The sequence below is a fragment of the Pleurodeles waltl genome, chromosome 4_1 (assembly GCF_031143425.1).
Source record: "Pleurodeles waltl isolate 20211129_DDA chromosome 4_1, aPleWal1.hap1.20221129, whole genome shotgun sequence".
Taxonomy (NCBI): Eukaryota; Metazoa; Chordata; class Amphibia; order Caudata; family Salamandridae; genus Pleurodeles; species Pleurodeles waltl.
The window spans coordinates 856,520,136-856,532,588 of record NC_090442.1 but is presented as its reverse complement, the minus strand read 5'-3'; the positions used below and the strand labels follow the sequence as shown (position 1 = coordinate 856,532,588).

General features: G+C 45.3%; 1 protein-coding gene across 3 annotated transcripts in view; it reads left to right on the top strand.

Annotated features, from left to right (window-relative positions):
* The window catches only part of TMTC3 (transmembrane O-mannosyltransferase targeting cadherins 3), a 504,535-nt gene that overhangs the window by 137,491 nt on the left and 354,591 nt on the right, over positions 1 to 12,453 (top strand). For all 3 annotated transcript variants that reach the window (XM_069229615.1, XM_069229614.1, XM_069229616.1), the window contains one exon: positions 10,061 to 10,176. In XM_069229615.1, coding sequence (XP_069085716.1) covers positions 10,061 to 10,176 — 116 coding nt within the window. The remainder of the gene's footprint in view (positions 1 to 10,060; positions 10,177 to 12,453) is intronic.

Genomic DNA, 12,453 nt, shown 5'->3' with positions numbered 1-12,453 from the left:
TCCTATCACAACTTAATTCTGAGGGCCAGGATCAACCTGTTGCTTTTATTAGTAGGAGGTTGACCCCTAGAGAAAAGCGTTGGTCTGCCATTGAGAGGGAGGCCTTTGCTGTGGTCTGGGCTCTGAAGAAGTTGAGGCCATACCTGTTTGGCACTCACTTCATTGTTCAGACAGACCACAAACCTCTACTTTGGCTAAAACAAATGAAAGGTGAAAATCCTAAATTGTTGAGGTGGTCCATATCCCTACAGGGAATGGACTATACAGTGGAACATAGACCTGGGAGTAGCCACTCCAATGCAGATGGACTCTCCAGATATTTCCACTTAGACAATGAAGACTCATCAGGTCATGGCTAGTCTTATTGTCCTTCATTTGGGGGGGGGGTTGTGTAGGAAAGTACCATCCTGCCTGGCATGTTACCCCCATTTTTCACTGTATATATGTTGTTTTAGTTGTATGTGTCACTGGGACCCTGGTAACCCAGGGCCCCAGTGCTCATAAGTGTGCCTGAATGTGTTACCTGTGTAGTGACTAACTGTCTCACTGAGGCTCTGCTAATCAGAACCTCAGTGGTTATGCTCTCTCATTTCTTTCCAAATTGTCACTGACAGGCTAGTGACCATTTTTACCAATTTACATTGGCTTACTGGAACACCCTTATAATTCCCTAGTATATGGTACTAAGGTACCCAGGGTATTGGGGTTCCAGGAGATCCCTATGGGCTGCAGCATTTCTTTTGCCACCCATAGGGAGCTCTGACAATTCTTACACAGGCCTGCCACTGCAGCCTGAGTGAAATAACGTCCACGTTATTTCACAGCCATTTTACACTGCACTTAAGTAACTTATAAGTCACCTATATGTCTAACCTTTACCTGGTAAAGGTTAGGTGCAAAGTTACTTAGTGTGAGGGCACCCTGGCACTAGCCAAGGTGCCCCCACATTGTTCAGAGCCAATTCACTGAACTTTGTGAGTGCGGGGACACCATTACACGCGTGCACTACATATAGGTCACTACCTATATGTAGCTTCACCATGGTAACTCCGAATATGGCCATGTAACATGTCTATGATCATGGAATTGCCCCCTCTATGCCATCCTGGCATTGTTGGTACAATTCCATGATCCCAGTGGTCTGTAGCACAGACCCTGGTACTGCCAGACTGCCCTTCCTGGGGTTTCACTGCAGCTGCTGCTGCTGCCAACCCCCTCAGACAGGCAGCTGCCCTCCTGGGGTCCAGCCAGGCCTGGCCCAGGATGGCAAAACAAAGAACTTCCTCTGAGAGAGGGTGTGACACCCTCTCCCTTTGGAAAATGGTGTGAAGGCAGGGGAGGAGTAGCCTCCCCCAGCCTCTGGAAATGCTTTGTTGGGCACAGATGTGCCCAATTCTGCATAAGCCAGTCTACACCGGTTCAGGGACCCCTTAGCCCCTGCTCTGGCGCGAAACTGGACAAAGGAAAGGGGAGTGACCACTCCCCTGACCTGCACCTCCCCTGGGAGGTGTCCAGAGCTCCTCCAGTGTGCTCCAGACCTCTGCCATCTTGGAAACAGAGGTGCTGCTGGCACACTGGACTGCTCTGAGTGGCCAGTGCCACCAGGTGACGTCAGAGACTCCTGCTGATAGGCTCCTTCAGGTGTTAGTAGCCTTTCCTCTCTCCTAGGTAGCCAAACCCTCTTTTCTGGCTATTTAGGGTCTCTGTCTCTGGGGAAACTTTAGATAACGAATGCATGAGCTCAGCCGAGTTCCTCTGCATCTCTCTCTTCACCTTCTGATAAGGAAACGACCGCTGACCGCGCTGGAAGCCTGCAAACCTGCAACATAGTAGCAAAGACGACTACTGCAACTCTGTAACGCTGATCCTGCCGCCTTCTCGACTGTTTTCCTGCTTGTGCATGCTGTGGGGGTAGTCTGCCTCCTCTCTGCACCAGAAGCTCCGAAGAAATCTCCCGTGGGTCGACGGAATCTTCCCCCTGCAACCGCAGGCACCAAAAAGCTGCATTACCGGTCCCTTGGGTCTCCTCTCAGCACGACGAGCGAGGTCCCTCGAATCCAGCGACGCTGTCCAAGTGACCCCCACAGTCCAGTGACTCTTCAGCCCAAGTTTGGTGGAGGTAAGTCCTTGCCTCACCTCGCTGGGCTGCATTGCTGGGAACCGCGAATTTGCAGCTACTCCGGCCCCTGTGCACTTCCGGCGGAAATCCTTTGTGCACAGCCAAGCCTGGGTCCACGGCACTCTAACCTGCATTGCACGACTTTCTAAGTTGGTCTCCGGCGACGTGGGACTCCTTTGTGCAACTTCGGCGAGCACCGTTTCACGCATCCTCGTAGTGCCTGTTACTGGCACTTCTCCGGGTGCTACCTGCTTCAGTGAGGGCTCTTTGTCTTGATCGACGTCCCCTCTCTCTGCAGGTCCAATTTGCGACTTCCTGGTCCCTCCTGGGCCCCAGCAGCGTCCAAAAAACGCCAAACGCACGATTTGCGTGTAGCAAGGCTTGTTGGCGTCCTTCCGGCGGGAAAACACTTCTGCACGACTCTCCAAGGCGAGAGGGATCCGTCCACCAAAGGGGAAGTCTCTAGCCCTTTTCGTTCCTGCAGAAACCTCAGCTTCTTCTGTCCAGTCGAAGCTTCTTTGCACCCGCAGCTGGCATTTCCTGGGCATCTGCCCATCTCCGACTTGCTTGTGACTTTTGGACTTGGTCCCCTTGTTCCACAGGTACCCTAGATTGGAAATCCACAGTTGTTGCATTGCTGGTTTGTGTCTTTCCTGCATTATTCCTCTAACACAACTCTTTTGTCCTTAGGGGAACTTTAGTGCACTTTGCACTCACTTTTCAGGGTCTTGGGGAGGGTTATTTTTCTAACTCTCACTATTTTCTAATAGTCCCAGCGACCCTCTACAAGGTCACATAGGTTTGGGGTCCATTCGTGGTTCGCATTCCACTTTTGGAGTATATGGTTTGTGTTGCCCCTATCCCTATGTTTCCCCATTGCATCCTATTGTAACTATACATTGTTTGCACTGTTTTCTAAGACTATACTGCATATTTTTGCTATTGTGTATATATATCTTGTGTATATTTCCTATCCTCTCACTGAGGGTACACTCTAAGATACTTTGGCATATTGTCATAAAAATAAAGTACCTTTATTTTTAGTATAACTGTGTATTGTGTTTTCTTATGATATTGTGCATATGACACTAAGTGGTACTGTAGTAGCTTCACACGTCTCCTAGTTCAGCCTAAGCTGCTCTGCTAAGCTACCATTATCTATCAGCCTAAGCTGCTAGACACCCTATACACTAATAAGGGATAACTGGGCCTGGTGCAAGGTGCAAGTACCCCTTGGTACTCACTACAAGCCAGTCCAGCCTCCTACAACTGCCTTTACAGTTCGTTCCATTAAGCAAAAGACTGCTGCAATACTGAGCAGCTAGAGGTGAAAGGGTTTCCTTTAGCCTTCTCCCATCCCTTTGGCAGGTGAGACCACATTTATTGATCCCTATGAATGAAACATTGACTTGGGCACAAAAATCTTTTACCTATATCAGTAATGCTAATCTTTCTTCGCTTTTTATTGTGGTTAGTATTCGTGCAAGAAAAGAATCCAGTGATGGCCTTGCCTCGGTGTGTGCGTTTGAGAGTGACCTCTGGTGAACTGGTATACTAGGTAACGCCACTGTAATGATTGCAGCATGGAGCACCTAGTGTTGTGTGGGCTCCTGCTTCCAGTGTACCCCTGGAGACTTAGCCCTTACTATCCTTTTTTGCAGACCATTTTGTCAATGCCGGTCCTCTTGCGTCATCGCATCCTTTGGCATTCGCTCTGTCTGTAGTAAGGGAGTTGTTAGGTACAAGGAGCAAATTAAAAAAAAAAATCTGAGTTGCTGCAATGTCACGTCAGTGTACGTTAATTTTCAGCATTCACAAATGTTACATAGGAATGAAAACAGACAAGGATGCCAGTATATTTATTCACAGAAGGGTTAGTGGGGCAAAGGCAGTGAGCAAACTCAAAAATGTTTGGGGCAGATTTGGACCAGTAAGCTTACCTGAAAGCAAAGACTGGGCTGGAGTTATCCTAGCCAACAATGTTTCAACAGGAAGGAAAATGGAACAGTGATTGGTCGTTCTCTTCTAAATTGCTGTTACTCTCCATGTGGAAATAAAGGTGGGGGTCCAATATTGTTGAGGATGGTTGTGTTTAGTTAGTCTGCCAAGGTGTGTTTTCCTTCGGGGCTGTGTTGTTCAATAGAATAGGTTATTTTTCACGTGGAGGGAGATGTGCTTGGCTTCTGTACGGTTGTTTAATTCAGTAATAAAACAAACAGTGATGGGGTTTCAGTGAGACACTTACTGTTGCTAATTTCAGCGAGGCCACTTGGCTGCGCTCTGATACAGCCTTTGCTTGAAACGATAGAACTTTACTCGAGTAATAAAATATTGTAATATCGGTTCTACCTCGTTAGCATCCCTGAAGAGGGAACAGCGAAACTACGGGACTGTAGGCATGGATATAAATAATTTTTGGGCGTTTTTTTGACGCTTCTCTTTTTGGGTCAGGCCCTCTTAGCACTGCAGGGAGTCGTTTGTGTTCACAGGGCAGGCCATACTGAGATGGTTCCATGCATGCCCCGCCGGCTGGACAGACCAGCGTGATGATTCGGATTCTCACAGACGACGAGCGTTCAGGAATTGTAGCTGCACAGCGACAGCTGAATTACTATTATTTTTTTATACAAATGTCCGGGATCAGCAGCACATCCGTAAAGGAGCTGAAGTAAACCTTGGAGTTTGAGTGCTCTACATACCATGCTTACCTTCGCGGCTGGCCTTTTGGTATTTGCCCAGCTAGAAGCACGCTGGGACAAGGGAAGCCACTGAATAGGAAATTCCAGTGACAAAAAAGCCAACTAGTGGTAAGCTGTTTGCGGGCTGTTGGTCGCAATAGTATTTTGCAACCAAAGGGCTGATAAACTTCACCTAAAACTAGCAGGTATTAGGTTAAGGCACCGGAAGTGTTAGTTGATTCCGCTCTCTAGTTTCTCCCCCTTTTTTTTTTTTTACATATTTAGCATATTTTCTTTATTTCTGCCAACTTGTATATGCCAAGCTGATATGCATGTTACGTTCCAATATGTTGGGTGTAACACAAGCAATCCCACCTCCTGCCAGAAAGACAGTGCCCACTTTTCAATAGAAGTGTAGTGGTAAAGCGCATCAGGGTGCTGGTGAACATCGCACCAAAACTAACCCTCAGTATTGAACTCAGCAAATAGGAGAGCCTCTTAGGCGAAAAGGGCAGGAGACAATCAAAATGATATTACATTTCAACATTGCTTAAAAGGCAGACTCTGCATCAATTCCAAAGTAGTATCCCTCAAGCCTCCTGTTGCGATGCCCCACCCTACCTTGTACTCCTGAGCCACCCCAGGATAGAAACAACCTGCCGGTAGCTTATTCATGATAATCGCCTATTCTGTTCAGAAAGATCTTTGCGAACTCGATCTGCAAGAAATCATATCTCTTCCTGGCGTGTTAGACTTTTAGTGTATTTAACTGGCAGTCCCACCAAGCCCTTGAGTCCATTCGCACCGTAGCCTGCTTTACTTCAAGTATGGACTTTGGGTAGCAGGGGATCGGTCTTGGGAAAATTCAAGCACTGAAACCTCCCAGCAGCACCTCGTTCATTCAGATGTGCTTGCGCCTTTCGATTTGAAGCACTGATACCATCACCCTAACATGCCAACAGCTCTTTCATTTTGTGACTGGCTACTAGAGCCTGTCTGCAGGGCTTCTGCTATGCCCTGTCCATATTTTCAAGTTGCATGGCAGGCAATTCGTTTGGCATCTCAATCATTTTGTCCCCACAGACCTAAGCTGGAACGTCTGTCAAGAACCACAGCCCCTGAAACTTTCCCCTTCCCAAATGATCAAGAATCTCACATTGTTTGTGAAGTTGTACCATGACATTCACTGCAGTGTCGTTAAAAGACTGAAAGTCTTTCCCTCCTACACTTGGCCATTGTCTGCTGCTCCAGCATTTACACTTTCCTTACATTCTTCCTATCTTTCGTTCCATTGAGTGCACTCTGACCTCCAATTTTTCTTCCACAGCTTTAATAGAATTCACCACCTCTGTTATTCACTCTCCTGGATCTATATGTAGGTCATTAATTGAATGAAGCAGTGCCTGCTGACTCAGTCTCAACTGCGCAGGATCTGAGGATTCAGAACTAATGCCTGGCTGGCTCATTTGGGCTTTGACGCCTTAAAGTTAAACAAGTCCTATTTTCCTCTCTTCTTCTCTGCCATGCGAGGCCCAATAAAGCCACTGGTGCTCCTCAGGACTGCACCCACCAGGTCACTGCAAAGTGCAGGCCTTCGTCCTCGCCTCCAGTGAGGAGCTCATCCACAGGCAACCTAGGGCCATTGGCAGGGCTCTGGGCACATTTTTAAGGACGTACCTCCTCGTCTTCACTGCAGCCACACGTCGGCTCCATGGAGAAATTGTATCCCATCAAGGCATCTCCCAATCACCCACGCTGTTCCTCAGCTGTGGCCCCGGAACTCTCGCAGTGGTTTCAGGGCCCTTTGTTCCAGCGTTTCCCTAGCACCGTATCTCCAGCCCCTATCCAATCCATTCCTGTTGTCAGCCAGGTACATGGAAGGAAAAGAACCACAATCGACACAATCACATATTTACCTTGCTGTTTACAGGCTGGAAGGTACCAGTACCTTCACTCCTACTTTGCTTCATGCATCTGGAAAGGCACATCATCAGGGTGAACTGCATGTCTGTGAGTGGTTGTTCCTCGATGTATTGGGTTGCTCACCATCAACGTAAAACAGGAAATCCGTTGCGGAGCCTAATAGAGCCCCTGACCCCAGCCGGTCTCGCCCTCTCTGATATGAACTGAAAGCTGAAAGAGCAGGATCACCTACTAATTTAAAAAATATATATCCTGAGATTTTGACACATTTTCTGCCGTGTTCTTCTAAGTAGATTAAATCAGCCATTCTCTATGACTGAGAATCTACTTTGAAGAATAGCTCAGAAAAATGAAAGGAAGTGGAATACAGAACTGAGGGGAGATGCTACACACATTTGAAAAAAATGATAGAGCATTTGAAATTGCATACTGAGTTTTTCTCAACTACATCTAATATCCTTTGGCGTTTTAGCCACATTTTAGGGAAATGATGTGAAATCCATGCACCCTTTTGCCAAGGCCTTAGATATACATTCATGCTGTGGATGTCTGCTTTTTCTGTCTGCACAAGCTCTACTGGAAGTGACCTGCTGTAGTGTATGTTCTCTCAAATTTGACAAGCAGTTCTTGTTAAATTTGTTTCTGTAAACTTGCTAGGATTTTGTATTGTCACAGAAAGGCAAAAATAGGTGAGACTCCGGCATTAAGTTTTGTTTTCTTTTTTCGATCGGAACCTTTACAACCGAATAATAGCTTCCTTCCCTTTAGAAAGACTCCTGAAAATAGGACTCGCCTCTCTCAGGTGCATCCTATATTCAAAGAGCATTTTCAGTAAATAGGTCTTCAACTTTCTTAATAGGGTGTTTTCTCCCTAATTCTCTGCATAATCACGAAATTCAAGTCAACCACCAAAGGCTGTACACTTTAAACTGTCCTAGTTCCTTCCCTCTTATTTCTATTACAATCTTAATGGAGAGTTCAACCACGAGTTGCCCCTCTTCACATTGGCATCTTCCTTAATTAGAAAATCCTATTTGGAGCTCTGTCTGTTCTTCCCCCCCCTCTGAGGTATGTCTCTGCCAAATAGGTATTTTTCCTCTGGTTTTCTCCCCCTTCGCTAGCCCAGCCCTGTATCTCTGTCCTTGGACAGACTAAAGTCTGACTAAAGAGCATCTACTATACTGTGATCTTCTACACAAGCCTGCATTTGTTCTGTCACTTGGTGTTCAAGTACTTTTGCCAAAAATGATAAATTATACCTAGACCAGAAGTTTTCTTAATTAGGGGTGTTTGTTTCTGTCTTCAGGAGAGGAACTATGCAGCTTTTTAGGTCGAGCGTAAACCTCGTGTGCACTTTTAATATACTTCTTATGGCTCAAAGTGATTTAATTTGTTGGTTGCAGGGTCCTTTAAAAAGTCTTGCTCGCTAGTGGTCAGTTCTGCCTCTTTTTCTCCCTCCTTTTCCTGTTTCAGAGCAATGACCAGCTACTGTATTATTCTAGTTTGGTTTCTTTATCCATTGTTGTGACGGACTATTTTTGTTATATCTTTGGCGCTCCCCTTTCGCTGTGGGTGTTTTAGGCTGGTAGCTGCCTGCTTTTTATTGCAGCATTCCGTTCCTTTCATGTTGCTGGCATTTGTATTGGCTTGATTCAAGTGCTGTCCTTGTTTACCTCTGCCTCCTAAAATAAGCTTATTTCACAAAAGAAACACCCGGTTGTTTTAACTCACTGCTCACAAAATCCACAGTATGCCTTTTCTGGTAGAATGTAGCTAAACCTAGACGCAATGATGTGAATTTTGCTTAGCCTCACATCGCATCGGGAGTCTCTCTCTCTGTAGGGCCCCTCCCTGACAGCACTCAGGACATACAACACAGGGCATTGCTTATCTCCTTTACTGGGACCATAAATCTTCTCAGGCTGTTCTGCTTGTTGTAATGGGAGGCAAGAATGCTTGCAAGACTTTTCATGCTGTTAAAATAAAAAGAAAATAGAAAATACTTTTCTAGCCTTATTTTCCAATTTCTGTTCAGACGTTTATATAACACGAGGTGTTGCAGTCGTCTTGACTCTTCTCAAAGGCTTGTGATTTCTTATCTCAGTAGCCACCAGTGACCACCAAAACATTGCAGGGAAAGACAAAATTATGAGACAGTTTTGACCAATTTATGTGGCAAGTAAGGTCCGATTCTGAATTTACAATGCCAATAGCTTTAACTCAAGAAAATGCGAGACCTATTGCATTGCAAATGCTTGTTTCAGGATGGTGGGACTGACCTCTAAGAGTAACAAGTTATTTGACAATATGAATAGGTTGGTGAATCACCAAATTCATTATTTTAATGTTTCGACTGTACAGGGGTTAGTGTGGGAGGAAATATGCATATTAGGAATGTAGACTCCTACAAAAAACATATGCCCTGAATACTTCAATAAATGAGATGAGTTTGCTATTAGTAGTTAAAGCTTATAAAACAGTAATTACTATCCTGTTTTTTGTCACTCTCAAGGTGTCTGAGTTGTTGTGGCATATACTCGGTAAATTTGGTTTAGGAAGTAATAAGATTTTGTGGCACGATTAAACAGGACCTTTTATCATATTAATATCTTTCCACCAAATGGCTTTGTTGTGATATTCCACTCTAACCCTCCCTCTTTCTAATAACTTGTTCATGTGTATATATTTTTTTTTAGGTGAGCAGGCAGTGCAGAGGGCCTGGAGTAAAATAAAATGTTTAAAAAAAAAAAAAAAAAATGGTACTAAAAGTACAAATTGCGAAGAAGTAAAAAAAAAAAAAAAAGAATTGAAAAATTCCAGGGAAACAATCGAAACAATAGCACTTAATGCACAATTTAAAGCTGTAGACCATAACAATGTTGTGTTGCATTACAAGAGCATATCAAAAAAGAGAAGGACTGGGAGAATATTGGTCCAGTGTACGGTCTCCCAGGAAACATATGGGTAGATAAGTATAGTACACTGTTCCAGACAGAGAATACAAGCAGGGCTAAGAAACGTCAGTAGATTCAGGAGAGCCCTCACACTTGACATCCTAATGGGTGTGTGAGCGCTCTCCTAAATCTACTTACGTTTCTTAGCCCTGCTTGTATTCTCTTTCTGGAACAGTGTACTATACTTATCTACGTATTACAAGAGCATGCAAGAAGTGGGCAGTTTGTGTGTCAAAAGAGGTCCGTAGCTACTACCAGTTTGTATGTTATTGTGTCGGCAGCGTTTCACTGACATCTTTTTCATTCTTTGCCTTCGATTGCAAATAACTGCAACATCGACGATGACAAAATACTAAAGTGTACTGCATATTTCTTTTTCTTTTTAGTTTGGACTCCAATTGCAGTAGCAGTTGTACTCGTTGCTGTGGCAACCTTGTGTAAGGAGCAAGGAATTACAGTTGTCGGAATATGTTGCATCTATGAAGTGTTCATTGCACAAGGGGTAAGGATATTTATAGCATCTTCAGATTTTCTGGGCTGGTTTTTGCGGGCAGGTTGGGGAGGGCTTTGAGAAACTCTGTTCCCTTTCAATTGTCTTTGTTACCACTGTCTGCATTCCTCTCAAATCTGATATCTGTTTTCGATATAGGTGGAGAACAAGCGGTGTTCTCTCTTACATGTGCTTGACGGGAAATTAAGGTCGTGCTTCGGACAGGTCTATAACGAACGCAAACGATCCAGCTTTCAGACCTGGCTGCTGCTGGGGTGCTTTCACACCCATTAATGGACATCAGCAGTTAAAAGCCTCCACAAACGAGCTGAAAACCACTGCTTAGAGTGTTTTTTCAGCTCGTTTTCTCTGCCACCTTGTGGTATTGGCTTCTCCCTGGGGGTCCGTGTGAGGGCAGCCAATATCAGGTGTCACTGTGGCACCCTGTGAGTTGACAGGTCTGGGCTTTGGAAAACGATTAAGATACCGTTTTTTTAACCACAAACTCAACTCAAGCCCTTAAGCTTGTGTGATAAAATCTCGAGAATTAAAAGGAGCAAGCTCTGTTAGTCAACTCATAAATGGTTTGTCCATTGCTCATGGCCAGTGGCAGGCCTCTGGCTCTGCTTTTGATTGGTAGTGTATTTCTGGTTGTACGCTCATTTCTAAAAAGGGCAACTCATATTTTTAAGTGCAAGCTAGGGTGGATAAGGGGCAAATGGGTAAAGAGGTGTCTTATTGGTGGTGAAGTATATGGAATGTTTCAACATGTCGGGCTTTTATTCAGTGCTCTGAAAACAGAAGATGTATGTGTGCTTATCATATTACATTGCATGTTTGAATGCTTTTATTTCACACAAAATTCAGTGGAATGAAGTGAAATAGTAGTTTATGCAGTGGGGGCTTGAATTCCATAGGCGGCCATCACCCACTGCGTAAGCCTCCCCAGACAGTAATCTCTTGCTGCACAAGGTCTTCAGCCATGCAGGTCAGTGGCTGTCCACAGGACCTACCACCAAGAAGGTCCTGCGGCCAAACCATGCCACGCATGGCCGCCGTAGGCTATGCCCAGTTGGGGTTGACATCTGCAGAGTGTTAGCCCTGGGCCTTGCCGAAGTACAGGCCTTTCAGTCAGCTCCTACTGCGCACTGCTGTACACCATGCATAGTGTCTGTTGTCTGTCCTTTTACCCTGCACAGCTGCAGTGGCGTAACGAAACTTGAGGGGCCCCCAGCAAAGTACATGAAGGGGGGGGGGCTCCCTCTGGACCCAGTCAGGAGTTCTCCGGCCGGGGGCCCCCACCACCCTTGCACAAAATTCATCCGTCTATCTATATTTCCATCCATCAATACATCCACCCACAAAGATCCTTCCATTTAGTTATATATTCATTCACCCTTCCGCCCAAGTACCTGCCCTATCATCACCTCACCCATAAACCCACCTATTTGTCTGTCCATCTGTTCATTCATCCATGCAGGCACCCAAGAAAGTTCATCCATTTGTCTAGCCAGCAATCCATTCGTCTATCTGCACATGCATTAATCAAGACCTATCCATCCTCCAAACCAATGCAACCATCTATTCAGCCATCCTCCCATTTTGCACCTTTTACATCATATCCACCCTATTCATCCATTCATCTGTCTAACCATCTACTCATCCATCTGTGCTGCTGTTTATCCACCGATCCATCAATCCCAACGCCAATCCACCTCAAAAAATATTAACGGAAACATCAAGATGCTCAAGATAAATAAAACCCTGCTATATAAGTGAAAATGTTGGTGCCACATGAAATGAGAAACTGTTAAAATAAAAGGGAAAACCCTAATGATACGTCTGAAAAAAGCAACACAAGCAAGAGGCTAGAGCTTTTCAAACGCTCTAAGTTAGTGTGTGCTGTACTGAGGGAGCCCCCTAGAGGTCGAAGACCAGCGCACCGCGAAGGCTGTGGGGGCTAATGTTACGCCACTGCACAGCTGTGGTTAGCTGCCTATTGAGGGCTGGACACGTGGCCTTCAGCGTTACGTTGGAAATGGGCCCTGTGAGCAACTTGCACCGCACACGGCCTGAGACTTTGTGAAGTGGGGTTTTTCACTCATGATATATGCTGGGCCTAAGGTTCCGCTGGAGGACAGGCCCTACAGCCGCCCCCACCCCCACCCCTTTTTTTTTTTTATCTATCTCACACTCAAAGCTAACAACATATATTGTTATCTATTTTTTTTAAATCACTAAAGTTAGTCTGAGAAGAAGTCTGAAGGCAATGAATGCTGCAGTACTCTG